General features: G+C 40.6%; 2 protein-coding genes across 7 annotated transcripts in view; one reads left to right on the top strand and one right to left on the bottom strand.

The window, feature by feature from the left end:
• The window catches only part of PTPN14 (protein tyrosine phosphatase non-receptor type 14), a 488,901-nt gene that overhangs the window by 185,329 nt on the left and 280,188 nt on the right, over nt 1–23,384 (top strand). The window lies entirely within an intron of this gene.
• Nucleotides 13,771–23,384, bottom strand: part of PROX1 (prospero homeobox 1) — a 49,849-nt gene continuing 40,235 nt past the window's right edge. For 5 of the 6 annotated variants that reach the window (XM_049833406.1, XM_049833407.1, XM_049833408.1 and 2 more), the window contains one exon: nt 13,771–19,456. In XM_049833406.1, the coding sequence (XP_049689363.1) occupies nt 19,268–19,456 (189 nt within the window). In that variant the 3' untranslated portion in view covers nt 13,771–19,267. The remainder of the gene's footprint in view (nt 19,457–23,384) is intronic. The other variant, XM_049833412.1, reaches the window with a different exon arrangement.

The following is a 23,384-nucleotide window of genomic DNA, read 5'->3' as shown; positions in this document are numbered from 1 at the left end:
CTGTACATCTCCCTCAAACCAGCCCAAATAAAGCAAGCACCATGTGATTTGTCCTGGCACTGGCTCAGCAGGGTGGCATTGAACAGCTATATATATCTGGCACAATGTGGCTTACACGCTGCGTGTGGATTTGAACGTACTAGGCAGCTCACCCAGAGTGGCCCTGCACACCCACAAAAGATGGTCAGTTGTCCACAGCCACTAGCGATAACAGGAGCAATTGCCTTCCATATCTGTTGCTGTGCACGTGTCACTCCCGCTTATAAAGTTATCAAATGTTATGCCCTTCTCTTTAATAAAGGGGTTATCTGAGGGGAGGGAGGGGACGTTGTTTTGGCTGGAATTTCACAAGGCACAGGTGGTACAACCAGCTGCAAGATCTTTAGTTCTTGTTGGCTGTACACCAGCTCTTGGTCTTTTCATAGTTCTTTCACTGGTAGTGAAGGAGGAGGAGTGGCAGGAAGGGACAGTGGGCCCTTGATGATGTTGTTCAGCATCAGCAGCTGTCTCAGGTTGGCATTAGGCTCTGGAACAGTTCCTCAGGAGGTGTTTATGCTGTACTGTTCCCTGGTGACACTGGACGCAATAGCAGAAATGGTAATGCAGCGAAATGTTTATTGAAAAGAATCCATGCAAAAGTCTGCCCCATCTCTGAATATTCCTGTGCAAACCCATCTTTTACTTTGTAAGCTGCCTGGGGTCGTACAACAAACAAACAAAAGATCTCTCTCCATAGAGAAGGATAGATTCTTCCACCATTGCTTCCCCTAAGTGCTACAGCATAAACTGCCAAAATGGACACAGCACCCAAGCATATGCCTCTAATTAACCAATTATTTCTGAGGCTGCTGTGAGTGGAAATTACAGGAGATAAGGAGCCAGAGCCAGAACTTGGGTTTACACAAGATGGCGTGTTCCTGAGAGAAAAGAGGCAAAACCCAAATAATGTCAGGATGTGGAATTAGAAAGAAAGAAAACTTTCACAAGCAGGGAAAATGGTTTGGGTCGAAAAGAGTTTGGAGGAGAACTAGGAGGGAGCTGGCAGTTGCTTCTGCAGAAAGCTGGGAGTTTCCTGAATGGTACAAGAATTTTATGGGGAGATAAGACTAAAAATTTGAATGTAAACAACATGGGGACTATTTTTTTTCAGACTGCTATATTCTACCCTACTTCATCTCTCAAATGCCTGTGGAGATCACAGAAGCTTAACTTTGATGGCAGAATATCCTGAGAAGTTGTTTGTATTGGAAGCCCTGTTTGATTTCTCACTCTGTTAGTGTGTATATGTGTATGCTCTCAGAGGGCTCCTTGGAAAAGTTCCTTTGAACTTCCATAACACTTTTTGACAATAGAAGTATGAATTGTAAGAGACCTCTGGAGGTCATCTAGTTCAGCCTCCTGCTCAGTGCACAGCTATTACTAACTGGCCAGATAATGTCAGCTCTGGTTTTTTTCTCAATGAGTCTTGAAAGCCTCCACAGACAGAGATAGCAGCTCTTGGGTAACCCGTTCCTGCACTACTCCTCTAGTAAGTTTTCCCTAATGCCTATTCTGAACCTCCTGAGCCACAGCTCATGGTTATTGCTCCTTGTTTTACTGTCTGCCACTACCAAGAAGAGCAGCTCGGTTGTCTTTTTGACTTCCTTCAAATACCAACTCCCTTCCCAGCCTCCTCTTCGCCTTCTTAAATAAGCCCAGTTGCTTCAATCTTTCCTCAACATTCACATGCTTTAGCCCTAAAGATCTTGGTAGCCTTCTGCTGGGACCTCTCCAGTTTCTCCATATCCTCTTTGACTTCCAGGGTTTCAAAACCAGAGGTGATATTCCAGATGGAGCTGAATAGAGGGGGATGAAAACTTCCCTTGGTCTACTCATTGTGCTCTTAACATAGTGTGGTACAGGCTTTGCTTTACTCTCCTTGGGAAGGGGATAGCTCCTAACTGGACAATGCTTTGACTGGTTATATGTGGCCTTCTTGTCATGCCTACACTGGAGAAGACCACCAGCTGTGAGACACAGAACTAACAAAGAACAGATTTGGGGAAGGCATTTTAGAATATTGCAACCCGATTTTCTGAAGTAAGGGAGATGCTTGGGTAAGTTGCACCGCAAGCAAGCAGAATGTGAGTATTTGCTAACAGTGAAACTTGCCCAAGTCACCTAGACAGTTCAGAAAATGTTGCCCCAGGTTTGCCTCAGTCAGCTTTCTTTTTTCTCATCTTGTGTGCATGGTGTATTTTAGAAAGCAGTATAAGAGTATTTATTCAAATCCAGCAAAAATCAAGCTCCTCTTTCTTACTAAAACTGGTTTAGATTTGTACCCTGCAAACTAACACAAAAAGCCTTGCTTCTCCACACAAGAAAAGCCCATCTCTGGGAACATTTAATATACAGAATGTGTGAATAAGAAGAGGAGATGTAACATTTGTGAGATCCAGAAGCTTGTGACAGCCACTCGGAGAACGAAACACATGTATTATGACAAAATCACAAACTGCTGGCTTGGCAGATTCACTGGGAACAGGAGGGAAGGTGATAGCTGCTCGAAAGTCAGAGAAAGGATCAATATTGAATAAATCAAAACAAATATGTGATAGGTTCTGAGAATGATAGAAAAATTAAATACCAGGGAATCTGAGGCATGAGAACATCCAATTACTGGGCTAGTGCTACAGTCACTGTCATAATGAGAAAAGGGGGAGGGCAGAATGAAATTACTGAAGGGGTAATAGCTGGTAGTAGTCTTAATGTTTACACAGCCAGCTTGTCTCAATATACTTAGCGCAGGAAGATACTTACTATTGCTTGTATTTTATGGATGGAGAAGTTGAGGCACAGACAACAGGTCTCTTATTGCTCCTCATCCTCCGCTGGAGCTCACTGCCTGTCCCCCTTTCCCTCTGCTATCCATGCCTCTGCCACCATTTCACTTGTGCTTGATTCAAGCCTGAATTTGAGTTATTGTTGGTGTTGCAGGGCCCAGCAAAGGAAATGGCCACTTAGTCATAGAGGGACTGGCTCCTTTGTGGAGAGAATATTCAAACCTAACACAATGCAAGAGGAGTAAGGCCTCAGATGCTGGTGGAAGATTGGGATTTTCCTGCTTAGTAGCACTTTCTGTTTAGAAAATATCTCTTTACTGTGCATTTTTCTGCCAAATCTGCCTGCTTGCCTGAATTTTGTGCATTCTCAGGTGTTTTCCTTGTCTTTTAAATTTTGTTTCCCTTTCACTTTTAATTTAAAGCACTAAGATGGAAGGAGTCATTACCACAGGCTTAGTGGTATATGGGCTCTGTGCTGGCTATCCACATGGAGGGAATTTCACCCTAGGAAGTTTTCTGCTGGAGACAGGCTAAGCTTCCAGGGCTGAATTTCCTGGAGCAAACAGCCTCTTCTTTCCTTGTTCTGAAGTCGGTTCAGGACATTGAAGACAATACCTGTGGCGGTATTTGTTAGCATTTCTTCCTTGTCTCATAACTGTGTTTAGTGAGCTAGCTGCCATATAACCATAGATAGAGAGCATTGCATTTCTATGGAGTCTCAAATTGGAACCCCATACCTACGTCTCCTGTCACCTTTCAATGCTGTGACTGACTTACATGAGAAATGTGTGATCATAAGACTAAGATTTTAGAAAATATTGTCTGTTATAAAGAAATGAATCCCATATCTTTCCAAACTTTCTTCACTGACATTTTTCTTCTTCATTTTTTTGTCTCAGAAACAAGACATGCTGAGTGGTATACATTGATTTATGTTCCTTTAATACAAGAAATACCAGCCAACCTAGCAGAATGTATGGATTTTCTCTTATCCTTAACTGAACATATAATACATTAGCAAAATGAACATATACCACTCACAACCTACTGAATTTCTCTCATATTTTTCAAATAACTTTACCTCGCTCTTTCTGTAGTTCATTGAAATAACATCTTGCCTTAGTTTATTTGTAAGGCTATCCATGCTATCATATTACTGCAAATTCTACAGATAAAGATGAGAAGAAAGTGATGGAATTGAAGGAATGGATGCAAGAGTAATGTTTATGAAGCACACTGAGATAGCTTTTGATGGAAGATGCTGTAAAAGTACAAAGCTCTGTTATTATTGTTATTATTACTTTATTATAGGTGGTTACTACACAGATCTATGACTGGATGAATTAAACTCAAATGAAAGCAGGGACTGATTTCAGCTATTCCTTACTTAATTCTATAAACAGTCAATTGATATCTTAATATATATTGCTGCTGCTCCTGGCCAGGAAGTCATGGGAGGAGATAAGGTATTATTGGTTTTATCTGCTGTATGTCTTACATAGAGGGCAAATCCAGTTTCTCTTTTGTGTGGAAAAATCTTGACATTTAGCTGGGGTCCTCTGATCTCGAAGCTTGAATTTTGTGTTGGAATGCATCAATATACAGAAATTTGGGGCTCGGATATAGAAAAAAAGTGGTATTCTAGCTTAACTTTAAGTAGGCAGGGAATTGCCCTTTGTTTTTAAGTGGAATCTTCTTAAGTATTTTTCTAGGTGGGAAGAACAGTGTGTGACTAATATGGACCTTGTTTTCGATGCTAAAGTGGTGTATGGGGTAGCTCTGCTGCAGATCTTGGAGGCAGGTATATGAGCAATGGCTTATAAAATTAACCTGCTACTACTACAAGCAGACTGAAACCTCACTTGATATAAATTGATGTAACACTACTAATGTCATGGTCTCTTCTGCTGACCTTAGTCTCTCAGTCCAGAGCACCAAAAATATCACAAGCCATACCCCAACACCTCTAACAGTAGCAAGATAAACCCCACAACTGACAGCACTACAAGTTGCAGCCACTGAAGGTCTAATTTAAAAGTACTACAAGTCTTGTGGATATCTGCTAAGTGATATGGACATATTCTCTAATTTGTCTTTCTCCAGGCAGCTGGAGTGTGGTATCACCACTTTTTATCCTCTATAGAGTTGGTAAAAACTGTACACCCAGGGACTCCCCATTTTTTTACTTGCAGAAAACCCACTAGATTTGTAAACATCTAGGAGTGCACTGCTCCTTGATGCAATCCTTCAACCTTAGGCCTATTTCTCCACTTACTCTTACAATATACTGCTGCACTACACCGGTGTAAATCTGCTTTTAGTCTGGTTTTACATGCCTGTGCCTCGCAGGGATGGAGGGCTACATCCTCAGAGCAAAGCAGCCGAGAGCATCTCAATACAGCCTTCTGCAGTTAACAAAACCAAGTGGCCGTTAAATAGTAAAAGACTCAATCAATACAGGGAGAGCAATGCTTCAGCATTGTTTTTTTAAGAGTTTTAGTTAATTAGAAGTGAAGGGAAAAACAAATAGTGAAAGTCCTGTCAATTTAGTGAGCATTCCTCACCTGTGTGGCCCCATCTCTCTGTCCGTGGAGGAGAGCAGCTCTTTGTTCTCAGCCTGCTGAGCTCTCTGCCCCAGTCTGTGGTGCTTGCTGAACCTCCATCTCCTCCTTCTCCTTGTCCTGCTTCGGCCCCCGGCCTGAGTCCTGCTGGGGCCAGCACAGACTGGCAGGAGGAGACACCCCTCCTTCTGTTGTCAAGCAGAGGATGTTTGGGACTGCAGCCCCAAAGTCCCGTGCTCTCCTGTGCCCGTTGTGGGATGGTGCAGGTTTGGGGGATGTTGAAGGGGGAGGTTTGGCTCCTTTTTTCATGGTTCAGCCAGTGGAGTCTCTGGGGTTCTGCAGGAACGCAGAAGGTTGGTTCCAAAGGCTGGAGGGAGGAGGCTAGGGTTACCTTCTGTGCTTTGCAGGGGTTACTCCAGCTGAGTCAACCAATTTTGTGTTTTCTTGCAGAATTCCACTGCTGAATGGACTTTTATTAGCATCTTTACAACGTAGAACCAAAGCTTGGGATGGAGGTCAGTAGGTGTACCCCCAAATACCATGTGCCTGACCGTGAGTACGTTGTACCAGATCAGAATGCTGGCCTCTTCTCTCCCTGAGCCCTCTATGTGTTGCTCATATTTTGGCGTGTATAAAAATATCCATGCCCTAACTTCCTTTCACATCTCTTTCAGAACAAACCCATTTGAATCAGACCATTGCAACAACAAAACCCCAACTAGGAGCAACAGGAAAAAAAAAAAAAAGCACACCCCCTCCCACCTCCAAACCATTATCTTTTGCTGTGAACTAAAAACCAGCAGCTTCACTTCATTTCATTTTTGGTAATAACAACAACAGAAATTTGCATCTGGGCTGACAATGTGTATAGTGAGTGTTAGCCCAGTGTGATTTGAAATTGGCAAGTTATAGCAACCCTCTGGAAAACCAGGATTTACAAGGGAAATGCTGACAAACACTTAACTACAGTGGCACTTGCTCTATACTATATAACACATAAAACAGTGAAATGGAACATAAGTCTTTTCTAATTATTGAAAATATTTTGGGGCCACCTTGTGCTAAACCACTCATTTTCTTCTTGCTTTTTAGATAATTTTTTGCTCTTTCAAAGCAAATTCTGTTCTAAGCCACCTATCTTTAAAAAAACACTGCTAATCATCAAAAAAGCAGCATACTGCATGTGATTTTTGGAAGGTTATGTGTAATAAGAAGAATTTCAAGGCTGTGTGGACTTGCATGACACCATATTATTGCATGAGCAAAAAACCAATACTGAATGGTAATAACCATTTGTCAGAGGCGGCACGGAGGATTATATTATAACCCTCTGCGTGTGTGTGTGTGTGTTTGTGTGTATCCTATATAAAGCAATCAGACACCTTCCAATTTCCAAACACCTGATAATGTTAAAGTTTATTTTATCACAGCCAAGGTTATATTTTCTTTCAACTTCATAGTGACCCTAGGAGGAAGAGGAATAATGGATCGGGAACCTATTATAGCTATTCTGTGTTAAACAGCCAAGTAAAGGGCAAATATAGTTCTGTAGTGGAATCAATCACTGAACCCATCAGTGAGAATGACCCTCCTGGCCCCCACCTTCTTCCCTGTGCCTAAGAATTTGCCATATTCAATCTTTAGGCTCTGAACCCAAATGCCCTTTGAAAGTGAATTTATGATCACTTCATCACACTGTCTATTAGCTCACTTTCTAACAAATAGGATTGAGAAATATATGGCAGGAACTGCAACGGCACATTTCCAACTAATGGTTAAAATGTCAGGGCGATAATGTACAAGTGCGTCTGCCCTCAAACACAAAATCAAACGCAGCTTTACAAGGGCTGTCGCCATTCCACTTTAGTTAAAGACTTGCAAGCTTCCTTCTTCCCCTTTGCAGGGCTGCAGTTTGGAAGCTGCTGCATCTCATCAGGGCTCGGTTTGCCAGTGCTGTACTGTACTTCATTAGGCAGCTCTATTTAATGGTTTCAACAAAAGCCATCATTTTAGCCCAACTGCCTTGACTAAATTAAAATTTCCAATCTCTGTTTTAGTGTTCTGCAACTGATGTATACATAAGCAAAACTGGTCAACATCTGCCAGGGGGTTGGCCAAAAGTTCTGTAAAGATGTACTTCACATTTCTGAAGCATGTGCAAAGTAACAACGTACTTATCCTCCTGAGGGCTCTCATGATTTTACTTCACCATTTGTTCAGACACACTTTAGCAGCATATAAGCCATACAGTTGATTCTCCCCTTGGTTGCAGTTTTATCTGTAGTGTCATTTTGAGTAATTGGGGTATGGTAGCTGATCAACTTTCAGGTTTCTCATTGGCAGAAAGGGACTGTATTGGCACCAAGAAAGAATATGATGGGTCCTCTCGGTGCCTGAGCAAGTGTCCCTCTTTTGCACTTGGCTACCCAAGGCCATTAGAAAATAAGCTTAATAAAGCAACTCAGTGTATACATCTTAACTATTCCCAGCCAAGGGGATGCAGCTATAGAAGAAATATTTTAAACCAATATGAAAGATGGTAAATGTACATATTTAGTCAGTGATCTGTGAAAGTTTTTGAATTAGTTTTTAAAGCTTTGTTAAGACCAGAACGCACAGATGTTGAAAACAAGTTCAGATGTAGCGACAGATGGTATTTGATTATGAAGCAGACTGTTCATATAATACAAAGATGCTGCTTCTGCCATACACAAGTAACTGCAGAGAGTGCAGTAGAAATTTTGGAAGGCAGAGCAGTTCAAGAGGTTCTTTGTGCGGCAATAACTTTCACGTTTTTCCAGCAGTGCTAGAATTGGGATAATTTTCTTTCTTTTGCAGTCAACACCCTCACTGCCCCCCACCCTCCTGCCCTTTTCTCCCCTGCTGTATAGCTATCTTGCACTTTTTTGATTCTCTTTTCAGGTCATTTGAAATCAGATTAAGGATAAATACACTTCATTTATATTTACAGAAGAATAAAGTTCCTTAAGGTGAATAATAACAATAATAATTATTATATATTTCTGATACTACCGCTAAAAAAGACCCAGAAGAGTACCACATTTTGAACAAACCCTGAATTTTGCAAGTGATATAAGATTATATCCAGAATCACAGGGCAGTTGTACAGGTCTTTCGCTGAGGACGACATACGAGCCTATTTGCTGGGGCTGCTGCCACGTTTACCTCGTCAAAAACCACAGTCACCCTTCCACTTCCCTTCTCCAAGGAGACATGAGAATGATGCTGAAATTTGGAAATACCGGGAGGGAGCTGCGTGAAGGGCAGGGGTGCCTGCTGCTGGGCACTGGCTTCACCCCACTGCTGACAAACTTTCTGGCTGCGGTGAGGGGTCCAGACCCTTGCTGCCACTGCCGTCCTCCAGCACCCCCCAGGCCCGGCTTGGCCCACGGTCTGCGGACCCCAGTACCTTTGCCCAGAGTAAGGAGCAGCTTACGTGGCCTCGGGCAGTGCCCATCCTCCCAGCCCTTTGCACCGGGTTTGCGCAAGGTTCCCCCCCTTGCCCCACCACGGCACCCCTCGACCTGCTCTTTTCCCAGCGCAGCCTGGGGTGGCAGCTGGGATGGCTGCCCTGCGCCTCCCTGTGCTGCAGCCAGCCATGGCCCCTGTGAAGGTCTGCTGAGTACTCTGGAAATTTGTGGAAGGGCAGAAACACCCTTTAAGCAGCAGGCCCTTCCCGATGGTGTGCACCAGCACTGAGGAGGGAGCAAGTTGGCTCGCGGGCAGGGGAAATCCTCGCCACGGGTGGGCTTTTCCAGTTTCTCTGTGGCTCCCCCCAGGTTCTGCGAAAGTAAATGGCTGGGTAAACAATATTTTAAAATATTGGCTCCGGTCGCCCACAAGGATGTGAAAGGATGCCAGAAAGCAAGGTTTCGGCTAGGAAGTAAAACAGGAACGGCAGCAGCGTGTCAGTTGTGCAATATAAACCGGGGGGCTTTGCGAGGGCTGCGCAGGAAGCCCTTGCTCGGGCTGTTAACGAGTAACAGCGAGTGTTAATGAGTAACGCAGAGGGCTAGCAGCAGCCTGGCGCCCAGGCGGGGGCTGGAGGACCAGGCACTGTTCCTGGCTCTGCAGCGGACAGGTGGGGGGTCCTGGGGAGGAGGTGCCGCCGTCCGCGTCTCCGTTTCGCTGTCTATAAAACGGGGACACGCAGCCGGTGGTGTGAAAAGCTTTAAGCTCAGCCTTTTGAAAGTGCTCAAGGTTTTTCCCTCTGGCACCCAATGTGCGGTGGAGCTCTCTGCCTGAGCTCTAGGTTTCACCAAAAGCCGGGAAGTCGTAATGCGTAGGTTCGTGTAAGAAAGAGGTGAATTTCATTTTATATTTTGCTGCTTTCTAAACACACACATTTTATTAGGAAAGATTTGAAATACATGTCTTGACCCAAGCATCTTTCAGGCTGTTTGCAGTCTAAGGTGAGCTCAGGGTACATGCTTTTCAAATAAGCCTTTAAAGTAGTTTAAACCTCAGCCTCGTCGGCTATTCAAGATCCACCCCTAACTGGTCTGCGGCTTTCTTAAATATGCCAACAACTATTGCTGTGCGTGAGGGGAGGCAGGTCTCCAGTCTGAATGGCTGATCTTCAGCCCAAGTCAGGCAGCCATGCAGTCCCTGGGATGGGTGTGTTGTCTGAGCCTCATGTCGATTACTGAGAAATTGTAAAAATAATATATATATATATAAAAAAAAAATCTAAAGTGCCTCCACTTCAGAGAAATCTGGGCTCATGGTTTTGACTGGAGCATCATCTCTTCCTTTAAAAGCTCTGACCAAATTATTGAGCTGATAAGCGATTCCCCTTGGTTTTACATGTGCTGGCATGAATTATCCTTGAGTGCTGCATATTAGGGTTGTTTTGTACTAAAAGGTGTTAAACACTTGTAATAAATATTTTTCCTTATTTCCCCTAGGACACAGTTCCATCTCTGGTTGGTGAAGCATAAAAAAGAGCTGTCATGCCCAGTTTTAATAGGCAATAGGATTTCAAGCCCCCAGAGTTGTTTCACAGTCTGGCAGTGGCCATAATGAAACTGGCCACTGTTGCCACAAGACTTTTTCCTCTCATGCGTTCTCCCCTGTTACCTCCCACAGCTGCTTGACTGGCAGGTCTCTTGCAAACAGCAAACATATTTATATTGGAGCTGGTAGTATTTCTTTAGCTATCTATGCCATCTTTCTCTTTTTGTTTTTCTCTCCTTTGCCTAGCTCGAGACTCAACCTTAAGTCTAATTTTAAAGAATAAAATTAAACTGTGCATGCAATTAACTGCCTTTGAGCGCTAACAGCAGTTCATTTTCATGTGTTTTGTTGTGAAGCAAATAGCTTGTTTGTTTGTTTGTTTTTTTCACACTGATTCCCAAATAAAAGGGAAAGTACAACTATTCACTCGCCTAGGATTTATTCATGAAAACGCAAGCACAGCCTCCCAGACTCTGGGCAGAGTGAGGTGGGGGGGTCCTTTCTCTGCACAAGAGTTGGTGTCTCACTCTGCTCTGCAGCTCTGGAAAGACCCAGGCTAACCTAAGCCAACACGAATTCATTTAAGTGTCTAAAAAAAATTTAATATGAAAATAAAATACCTCTTTCACCTCTTTGAGGTACAGGTATGTTAGTGATACTAATAAGCTGTACACAAAAATGAGCATTGTAGCACATGATGGATTTTCTGCACCCACCAATCGATCAGGTTTTAATAGGCAGCCTGTCCAAATGCCCCTGTCTGCTGAAAAGCTGGGAGAACAGGCAGGCCTTGCAATGAGCCCAGAGGGTCAGAGACTTGGACCATGCAGGGAAACAACCCTCCCACCCCCAACCCCTTTTTATCTAGCAGTTCTGTCACCACCACGGGAACCCTCCATCCCCATTCAACAATAAGCTTTAGCAAAGTTTTAATTTATTTTCCATATTGTGTTCTTAAAATAAATGTCATGCCATATTTTAAAACTGAATCAGATTAGTCTGTTTGGAGAAACACTGTAACCCATTGCAAAGAGTGAGGGACTTGTTTGCCCTTATTTCCTAAATGCAGTCAGTCGTATGCTGCAACTCACCCGTCAGTTCCCTTTCCCTCCTAACAAAGAGGGAAGACTGGATCAGAAAGGATCATCTCCATAGAAATTGTCTTGGCACAACCTCGACTGGGCATAAATAAGGGTACAGACCAAGAAAATGAGAGCTATTAACTCTTTAAGGCTCTCAAAGCACAAAATGCAGTCTTCCACATTTGGCTTCTCAGTAATGCGATGTGTAAAAGACCCCAGTTCCTAGTGGTGGTCTCAGTGACATAAAATGGCTCCATTTGCCTTAGTCAGGGATGATTCCTGTCTTCCTTATCATTTTTAAGCTAGAACGTAATATCTTCCTTATTGTAAAATTTCCAGGTATTAGGGGAACTGAGGATTTCTAAGCACAGATGGCCAGATATGCAGAATTTGGATCATTTCAGGGTGCTTGAGGCCTGGGAAAGTTGATTTGGCCCTTTGCAATGACAGGGACTACTTTGCCAAGTTCCAGTCTAGCTCTGAACTCCTGCAGTATTCTGAGATGCCAATAGCTCGGATTTCTTATGTAGATATCTGTGTGCTTTCCACTGCAGGGTAAAATGGCAAATAGTGTCTTGTATTTCATAGAACTAGTATATTTGAGAGAAAAACTGATCAGGGGACAGAGGGAGCTAGCAATTACCCATGCAGCTCATATCCTTTGGTCCATTAACTGGGCACCTGAGTGTGATCTCCCTTTCCTTCATCTGGTTAAGTCTTGATAGCTAACACAAAAATGAGCCCTCCAATATAATCTGTAGCTGCCTCTGTAAGCCTTTGCTAGGATGTGCTTAACCAGCTGCCTGGTTTTAGTCTGCTCACCCTCTCTTTGGCTTCCCTCTGACAAGGAAAGTGTTTTCATGGTTTCCCAGCAGCTCCCTCCTGGGACGCCTGTGCTTGCTCTGAACCAAGATTGGCAGAGGACCTCCTCAAGGCTGGAGGCTTTCTGGAGCGGATGAGCCAGGGACCTTGACGTGCTCCTCATTTCAGGCACTGCAGTCTGCCCTGCTCACCATGCCATGGTCTTAGCAACCTCCTGAAAACATGGACAATTAGTAAGTGCTGTGGGGCAGCCAGTTTTTTAAGAAAGGACCTGAATGTCAGGTATTTTGACCCAAAAATTCTTCTAGTATGTTGGTTTGGTAATGTGGATAGCATGAACTAGGAGAGGTGATTTGTTTGCAGTAAAAACAGAGACTATCTTACACCTAAATGACTATTAGTTACGTAGATGCAACTTCATGTCCTTCCACAGACTGCCTTTACACCTGGCATTGATGGGGCCCAGCAAATCAACTCCAGTTGTATAAAAAGACATGGAGGTTTAATTGCTGTTGCAGATACGAAGTATTTATTTGGTTGTTAGAGTGTAGCTAAAGCTGGATTCAGGCTGCAGCTCAGCTCTACAGTGTCTTGAGGGTGAACTGGGGAAGACTCTGAAAATAAATGACCTCAGATGAAAACATATTTTTAACATGCTCCTTCTTCAAAACCAGAAAATTCTTGCATGATTTTGTGATCCAAGCAAGCTACCATCTTACAGCCATGTGCACCAATTCCAAGCCAAAAAGAGACCATTCATATCTGAAATTCAGACAATAATGTAAATCGAAGGTTCACTCAACCTCAAAATTTTAAGATGCATATGAAACAGCAGAAATAGCAAAGAACTAGAGAAAAACTATGAACAAATGAGACTTGCATTTTGAGGAAATGTGTAAGAACAGATTAGTTATATATAATGCTAATGATTATACAGCTTGAAAAGGAAGTTATCCAAGAAAGAGTGATAGATTGTAATAAAAAAAATACAGAATGATATCTGGACACTACCATTGACAAGGGCAAATTGATAACAGGAACAAACGTGAACCATATTAAAACAAGCATTTTTCTACATTCACCTGACTTGTGGAACTCCCTGTTGCAGGACACCAGCATGGCAGGTATATCCAGGAAATGATTAAGCATCATAAAAAACCAGTACTTTCTAGCTCACGTTGGCTACATTTAAATTAAAGGGCTGTCTATGCCTCAGACATAACATGTCTCTTGCAGGGAGTTATTCCTTGTCTGATAGACTATTGCAAAATAACATTCATTATCTTAACCGGCACTGGAGGTAGGACACCGGATTAGATAAATCATTATATCCATTTTGCAAGAGGGCTGGCAGTTTCATTAATAAATAATTCCAACTAAAGGGAAAAGAAAACCTTTAGAGGACTTCATTGTTAGGCACAGCCTGGATGCAGCAGAGAGGTTTAGTGGTTCACCTCTTGACATGGGGCAACATAAACTTTTGGAAATAAATATAAACAATGGCAATGAGCTTGTAATTTATATTTTATTTTGCACAAGCTTGCATATATACTGCACATACATTCAGTTTAGAGAAGATGGAAGGCACACAAGGCAATTGAACTACTGTATCCTTTAAGTGGTACAAAGCAAAAAGGTAAAAGTCTGGAGAGTATACAAAAGCTTTAAACACACAAAATAAAATCCACCCCCCCCCCCAAACATTTTTCCTGTGTTTATCTTAAATTTAGTAGCTGCCAAGCTAGAATTGTAACTTTTTTCAATCAATTGTCTACTGCACCTTTTTTTCCAAACGGACAGGGGAGTCTTATTGTTTTATCTTGTCATCAATTAATATTACAGTACATCCTTGGTAATACAAAATTGTACACCTTCATCAAATAAATTAGGATAAATTAAACCAATAAATTATGCAAAGTCTTCAGAACAATAGACAACAACAAAAAAAAAATCCACAGTTGAAATTGCCTCTAGCTAAAAAATAAAATAAAAAAAAATCAAAAATTGACTTTATCAGTTCAGTTATTGTACTATCTTCAAATTAAAGGGTCTTTATTACAAAAAAAGAGCTTAATAATGCTATTTACAACATATTGCTAAATAATATAAAGGCAGTGTTTTGTCACTTTTGTAACTATATACATATGAGTAATGGCTGGGACAATATCAGTTTAAACCTTAACCTTTGACTCTTCTGGGCAGCATTAAAACCAACCTAAAGAGGCTTTTTTTTTCCTTCTTTTTTAGTTTCTGACTCTTTCACGTTATATGGTAATGAGATGGTTATTGTGTTTGTCTAATATCTCACTTGAGTGGTACAATTAATGCAGAAAGGATGAATTTTAGAGAAAAATGTAAGCTCACTGTTTCTTCTAGATTTGTTTCTACATATCCCAGTATATTTGTGCATTTGGAAGGTGGCTGCTTTGGGAGAGAGGTGACTGTGGCTCAGATGAAAAGTCTAAATAAAGTCATAGTGCCACCACCTTTCATACACTAAAAAGGATATTCCTAAGAAGATACAAAGGTTAAATACCAGTTTTCATCCCAGCTCTAAATATGAGCATTTTTAGCTTCAGTTTATAGATGGTTTACAACCAACAGTTCTACAGAAAACAAAATTGCATTTCCTTCAACAGAACATTTAAGTGCAATACAGTAACTGCTTACTCATATAAACCAGTTACATTCCTTAAGGGGAGCTTTTTGAAAACAATGCGTATTGGAATTTTCAAACACATAGTTGGTACCAGAAGGAAACATTTGCACTATTAACACCAATGATTGCTATATAATACACATGGCAAATATAGTTTTTGCTTTCACTTCTCATGTACAGTGCTCATTTTGGGGGTTTTGTAAACCACTTTCCATTTTTAATATATATATATATTTCTGTATATATATATATGTATAATCTTTCAATGCTGCTGGTGAAAATCCTATCTTTAAAGCCACAAAATCTTCACCTTTATTTCTTAATTAATATTAACCTGTGGAAAAAAACATTATTCTATTAACTGACTTCATATACATAGAAAAAAATTCTGCAATTTTACAGAAACTGTATTACCCATTCCCTTGATATCTAACGAAAGAGACTTAACTTTTAAAAGTAGAGAGCTGGATTTTCAAGAATGCTTTCAACTATCTATACAGTTACTGTGGTGTTTCTTATAAATTCAACAGATGTTTTCAGAATGTAGTTATTAAAATCTTATGTCTTTATGCAAGAACAGCCATAAGGTTGAATATTTACATTGCTTTATAAAAGTTCCCCTCGATTTTCAATGTTCACCCACATACCTGGTACAGTAACAAAGATTCTGCAAACTTAAAACACTTTAATTAAATAATACTCAGAGGCACAAAGCAAACCTCAGGAATACATGGGTGAACACTTCATTAAATAATTACTACATTCTAACATCTTCCACGTGTTTACCATTAAATGTGAAACGTTCCCATTAAACAACCAGAGATACAGTAAGAATTAAATGTTTTGTAGTTTCAAATAGAACATTCTTTTCACAAAACATAACAAATGTCTAAAATAGGTTCTTAATCTAGATAGGAAAAAGGTAAGCTTTTCACTTCATACGCATATTTTGTATGTGTGTGTGTTTCTGTGTATATAAACATACATACACCCACACATTTTGTCTCTGTGTGTGTGACTACATATGTATATGTATATGCACATGTCACGTATGAAATATTGCTTCTATACTACTTTTCATCAGGCTAAGAAAACACAAGATTTGCACCACAGTTACAAAAAATTGGCTTCTACAAGAATTTTCAAAACTTGAATGCTGCTCAAACAATTGAGAAAAAATAATTTGCGTTATCAAACTGTTCTAAAAATTCTCTTCTTCAAAAACGTATTCTCCTGCTTTGTTTTTTTTTTTTAATTTTTAAAAAGACACAAAATATGCATAGCTATCAACATTATGTCAAACAGCCGGAAAAAAAAAAAAAAAATCAGTGTTTATTGCAGCTGTAGTAATTGAAAAATAAAGTTTAAAAGATGAAAATTGTAAGCCACAGAAGGCACAAGAACAATTGTACTTGTGGGGGAAAAACTGGTATTTTGAAGGATTTTTTTTATCCTTCCGCTGGTGCATTTAAGGTCTAGGCACAGACTATAACCTCAAGTTTATATGCAGAAATAAATCTGAATTAGCAGTAAATGAGTGGCAACATGGGGTTTCTACATGGATTTTGAAACTCTTTCCATATGTAAACTTTTCATTACAATAAAAGTAGCCTCCTGCCTTTTAGCCATTTTTAGTGAAATAATATTGAGAGCATTTGAAAGAAACTGCTTTCTACTTATAATTTAGTAGGAGCTATGCTGTGTATTTATAATTTTAGGTGTATTGGGAGGCACAAAGGCAATATGGCTATAAAATGCAGAAAAAATCACATAACTGAAATGATCAAATTATCCTTTATTTCTTTTTCAGACCAAGGAGTTTTTTATTTTGCTTTTAAGATGAAATTTCTACTCTTAATTCCTATGCCTCATTTACTATTGAGATTATGCTACTTATAAATAAATAAATAAATGCAACAACATCAAGTGTTGAGTACACAATTTCACTTATTTAGATTATGTGAATCACATTGCAGCCAAATAATAATAATAATAATAATATTAATAATAATAATATTAAACATAATAAAAGCAACGGTAAAATCACAGATTGAGATGGTAGCTAGTAGTATGTCCACATAGTATGACTAAAGTATGGCTTTGCTTTCTTATGTCCAAGGTGACAATGCAGTGTTATATTTTGTATCTGATGGTATGCCAATTAATGAACTTACTGTATTAAAACTTGAGCATTTTATGCCACTTCTTCCCATAAATCAAAAAAGTGCATGAACACAATTTTCATCCTTTCTTACTCGGAATTCATTGGAGTTACATCTTTATGAAGTGTAATGTTTACCAAATCATGCACAGAAAAAAGAAAAAAAGAAAAGAAAGGAAAGGAAAGGACACATCCTGTCTACTGTAAGGATACGTACAGTATTAGGTACTCTCAGGGAGCCTAAGATCAAGAAGATTTGTTTTGCTTTTAATGCATAGTGAAAATGTTGGCACTTCATCCCATGCTATTGTCTGCATTGCCTATACTCCAAAGATACTGCCACTGCTTGAAAAGAATGACAGGGAATCGTAGGATTGTGCTGTTTAATTTGAAGTCAGCAGGTTTTTAAGGCTTTCTGCTAACAATAATTGCTTTCATACATTTCTGTCTATCAGCAGTATTTGTAAATGAAGTGAAATTGCAATGATCAGGTCAGCTCTTTAGTCACATGGGTAAACTTTCACTCTCCAAAGTCAAAATGTAATTTTAAAATAAAGAAATAAGATACCAATATCCTTGATGGTCTAAATATAATTCACAGCTAATTAGGAACTTCCTCTAGATTCAGACTGAATTATGGAGGGGAAAATACTATTGACGATAACAATAAATTCTTACTGCATCTGTACAAAAGACGACAGAGAAAATGACAAATACAGAGTGCCATAGCATATTCAACCTTCCCCCAAACTTCTGGAGACAATACCTTTCTGAAAACATGAGAAAAGGAGAGCCACTGAAGAAAGCACAAGAACTAGCAGCTAGCTTTCTTTCTGTCTGCTGACATATAGTGGTATAGCATTCAGGTGAACCCAGATCCATCATGGACTTTAAACTGTAGCTCAGATTTTGGTCAAGACTAGCTCCAGCTTCAGAAGACAAGTGCAGTGCATTACTCAAATAGATGGTTTTTTTTTAAAGCTGCACTTACTGTAATTTTTCGAATCCAATTTGGCTATCTGAACCCTGCATAGCCAGGAGGACACTGCGATTTTTGTATATGCTTAATTAGATTTTTATGAAAATGTAATTTTTATTCTTCTGATTAGGAAAACACTAATTATATTTTACAGCTACAAACAAGTATTATTTTTTTTTTCCTTTGCCTCAGCACTGTGAGGTGAAGACATTTTCTTCTACTATATCTAAGATAATTCAAAAAGTGCTTTTCAGGACAGATGTTGAATACAGACAGAAAACTTTGTATACTGGAAAAGTGATTTGGGGGGCAGAATGGACTAAGAAAAGAATAAATTTAGGGACTAGTGCCACTTAAAGTAAGATCGAGACATGGCAATATAGGATGCTGAAGGTTTCATTTTTACTCTATGGAGAGTGAAATGCTTCCGCTTTAATAAAGCTGACCATATTCCAAAATTAGTGTGGTTGATACAATATTGTGCATGAATTACTGGCCTCACCCTGCAAGAACGGTAGTTCATTTGTGCAAATGTCCCTTGTTGCAATTTAGAGAAACAACCTGGCATGTTGATTACTGGTGCAGGGTATTTATCATTTCTGGAAGGAAAGCATGAAGAATAGGGTTTGCTTTTTTGGGTATCACTTCTTGGAGTGAGTACCTAAAATCAATGTTGTAAGTTTTTGAAGTATGAAACAAAATCTAGTTACCGGTTAAAAAGTATATAAAATCAAAAAAAAAAGCTCGAAGCTTATGAAGTGACTCCACAGAGTTCAGACCTTTAGCAGTATAAACATAATATAAACTTCATTGTCTGTAGTATTGTGCCATGACATTAGTCTCACTAAGACAAAATGCCACTTTGCAGCAAGCAATAAATCTGACAAAGCATTTTTAAACATAATGCCCTAACTTGCTAAGACAGGCTTTTACACACTTCCAAACTCTTCTCCCTGAAAATTAACCCCGTTGATTCTCCAAATGTTAAGGGTCTCGGGCAAAAGTAAACTGAAGGCTGAAGTAAAATAACCATCCCCTTGGAACTGAACGAAAACTTAAATCCAGGAGGGATCACAGTCTAATTTCATATACATATATATGTATGCAATACACATATATATGAAATTAAAATAGAGACACACATGACTTGGGCATCAGAAGGGGACTGCTACTTTCATACATTCATAAATAGCTGCTGAACTCTCTACTCATGAAGAAGCTCTTGTAGGCAGTTTGGGGATTTGAAAATCTCAGGGACCTCACTGTCCAGCTTACAGATGACCTTGTATATGGCCTTCTTCCAGGAAGGATCAACATCTTTGCCTGCGATAATGGCATTGAAAAACTCCCGTAACGTGATCTGAGCCACTTCCAGGAATCTCTCTGGAACCTGCTGATACAAGGAGACAATGGCATTAATACAGTTTTCAATTTCAAGTCTCTGGTTCTTCAAAGGAAACTGAGCTAAGTTCTTTCTTTCAGAAAGGGGCTTACATAGCACCTGCATTTTCTAAATGTGGCAGCCTTCTATTCTCTTATGCAAAGCTGTTATATATAGTACTGTAGCAATAACTTTTATAACATGTGTTAGAGATCTTTGTAAAGTCTACTGACAGAATGTAGGTAACAAAATGTTACTGTCTGAGTTTGGAGAGTGAGGGATTTATAGGATATAATTAGCAGGAGGGGAAACAAACACAATTGTCTTTAAGGAGACAAATCTCTGCTTGGTATTTTACCCGTGCATTTACAGCTATGTTCTCCTCTCCATGTGGGACTAATACAGAAGTTAGGAACACACAGAAAGCCCTCTGTACCGCTGTGCTTAACTTTGGTCACAACCAGTGCTGAAAGCTATCAAAGAAATGGCATCTCTCTGAATGTTGTTCGTAGCTTAAAAGCAAGCAAGCAAGTGACAACTTGCTTCTGTGGCTGCTGTGCACAAGACCCCCATAAGATGGCCTTCTCAGGAGACATTATGGTCTTCCCTCCTTTTTCAGAAGCTTACAGATAAAAACCCAACCTCTTCAGTGCATTGTCCTCCAAGTGACTACTGAGCTGGGATGTGTTAAACTCATCCAAGTTTTCTGAATGTCACTGTCACTTCACAGGTGAGCCAAACAGCCAGATAGCAGGAGCATGCCACTCTCAGATGCCCCTGAATAATGGGTGAATGTTAGGAAACACAGTAACTTCCAAACTTTGGTAATTAATCCTACATAGTTGTCTCAGGCACCAGCACCACCTTCTTACCCTCTCCCTTAAATGATTCAAAAGCAATCACTATAATGAACCATAGGTCAGTTGCAAGGTTGAGGTCATCTCCATAAAGGTATTATTTTCCATTTTTATTACGGAAATATGGCTTCACAGCTCTAGAACTGCTAATACATGGCCGGCCAGTAGCCAGCACGCTTATAATAGCAAGTATTCCCTCACTGCTATTCTTTGCCCACTCCGGCATGAGGAGTTCTCCGACCTGCAGTAGGGGCCACTTCAACTATTCCTGTGGCCAACAGACACCCGGGCAGATCTCACTCATTTACTGAATGCATGTCACATTGCCAGATCAGGGCCAGCACCTTATCCTCTACTTCAGGCTTTTGTTCTTCTCCATTTAGAGACCACTTTCAGAAAACTTGTCTGGAAATGTGCATTTTTAACCTGATGTGCTAGAGCTCTGGAGCCGCACTCACCTATCACCGCTGGGGAAACACTAGCATTTTGCTAGGCACGTTTTGCCATCAGATAAACATGAGATCAGCTCCCCCTGACACCAGCTGACAAACTCTGCTTCCAGAAGCTCCACAGCCCGCAGAAGTCCTCTGTCTACCTCTGACTGTGAAATCCAGCCCCCCCCACGTTTTTCTCTGCTCCCAGAGACAGGCTGCCTTCTATGGAAATTTTTCATTCAAAGGGCCGCACAGAAAGAAACAGTTTTACAGATGTTCTATTCCAGCAATAATTGTGAGGGAAGAAAATAACTATTATGTTTCACTTATTCCAGCTCAAAGAAGTAACTTAAAACTTCACGTAACCACTCTGCTGTTTGGGCACTTGGTAATATGTCTACAAAAGATACCATACTTGTCTCATTCCTGCATTGCTATGAAAAAAGATACTTTTCTGTTCATGCAGTTCAAACAACTGCTCGTGTGCTGTTCATCACCCCTGGTATTGCTGGGCACTAACGAAGGGGAGAGAGTTGTTGACTACATGATACTAGAAAGCAAGCAACGTAGTAGATAACCAACCTTTTAGTGTACACACTGATGTTAGCTCATGAGGGCAAAACTGTTGGATTTTGCCATTGTGCTTGGGAAAAAGAGTTCACACCTTTCAATTTTGGTGTCCACTCCAGAGGACCAACATTAGATAGATGCCTTTCTTCCCTTCCAAGTTGCTGGAGATGGGACAGAGGCAATTACAAGCACACTTACATGAGAAGCATAAAGTCCAAATGCAAAAAGTCCTACCTCTCCCTACATGGTTACACCCATGACAACTTTAAGCATGGAAGTGACAACCTGGGGTTTAAATTGAGCCTTTGACATTCAATTTCTACCTGTGCATATGAAAGTTTTCCAGGTAGAGGATGCTGCTTTTCCATGGAGTAGGCAGTGTGAAACCCCTAAGCCACTAGCTTCCAGGCCTCCCACCCCCATAAAGACACAAAGTCTCTTCTTTTAGACTAGAAGTTAGCTTTTAAGGTCTGACTTCATTGTACCTGACTCACATCTGCAGGGCTGGGCCCCTTTGAACCCGGTACAACACGCTGCAGAGAGTAGCCCGCAAACGTAATAGTGAACGAAACCCTGCAAGGGCTTTGAAAAGCCCCAGAATTTCAGTTTCTTTTGGATGCTCCACCTTGCAATGCTGTGTTCCCAAAGATCCCCCCTACTCCTCAGGCATTAGAGCCATTCATAGCTGTTTCCTTTTGGGATGTTATTAGCAATTTTTCATGTCAGACTGGATTACACACATTACTTTGCATGGTGTAATGTGAATAGCACTGTGATTAATCCCCACAGGATAGTACGTTGGCCAACATTTTTCCTTTCTAGAAGGAGTAACTGCAGTGTTTTTTGTTTGGTTGGGTTTGTTTTGTTGTTTTTTTTTAATAAAGAAAATACTAGTGAAGTCCAGAGCCGAAAATAAATATTTAAATGGATGGGTAGTTATATTTTTCAGTGGGCAATTAATCAGTCAGCCATGTTAATTACGTGTCTGGGGGTGGCATTTCCCTGACCCTAACTGATGGCGACCTATTCCGCACATCTTTACACCTAACTGACTGAACATCTCTGAAGTAGGAACATCTGCAGAAAATGCTTCAGTGACAAATAAACTCCATCTACGTTGCTTTTAATAGAACCAACAATCCCTAGTATGAACCCAGGGCATTTTCTTAGCATCAGGTGGCAGCAGTCAATCAAAGAATCACACTGTACATTCACCAGGAGGAAAGACAATGAGGTCTGCTCAGGGGGAGGCTAGGTGGGTTTCAGGCTGAAGCCTCCACAGCAGACTGATTTAGAAAGAAATCACACTTTGCCGCATGTTTTGTCAATGTAACTTAGCTTCGCTGCCAAGGAAAAAGTCACAGGCCAAACTTTGGGCTAGTGTAAATCAGCAGGGCTCTACCAGCCTCGGTGCAGTTAGGCTGATTTACACCTGGTACGCATTGGTCCTGTACCTTGTAACACAGTCCAACAACCACCACAGTGCCCCTTCTCAAGCTTTAGCTATGTTAACACATCCCCTTCATCTATGAAAACGGAGGGAATTAAAGCTCTCATCTGCTCTTCTCTATTTATGCTGTTTTAACTACTGGCATTTTCCTTGGCTTGAACAACAAACCTGAACTATTATACTCCTAGGTTTGCATGTGCAACTACCATGCCGAACCATTTGGATTAGCACTGTGGGGAAGTGCTTCGTTAAAAATACTCAGCACAAACTATTTCTGTGTGAGTAAAAGTATAGTTCCAATGTCTCAAAAGTTGGAGCCAAGTCAGACCTGACTCACTCTTCTTTCATACAAAAGCATAGGCAGTTGCAGAAAGCAATATGCTTTAAAAATACTTGTTGAATTTCTTTTCACGGAAAATGTTACCAAAAAGGCAGCGGTAATTTGGAAGGTGAGGGCAGATCCTCAGCAGGTCTAAGTCAGTGTTGCTCAAGGAAAATCAGTGAAGCAACACTGATTTTAAGCCAACAAAGAGGATCAGGCTTCCCTTTCTAATGGCATGCATGGACTTTAAAAATCATTGTTGGGAAGGAGGGCACACTAGAAGTAGCTATGTGTCTCGAGTTGGTGG

Source organism: Accipiter gentilis, chromosome 30, assembly GCF_929443795.1.
Source record: "Accipiter gentilis chromosome 30, bAccGen1.1, whole genome shotgun sequence".
Taxonomy (NCBI): domain Eukaryota; kingdom Metazoa; phylum Chordata; class Aves; order Accipitriformes; family Accipitridae; genus Astur; species Astur gentilis.
Note: the sequence above shows the minus strand (reverse complement) of the source record. Positions and strands in the feature narration are given on the sequence as shown.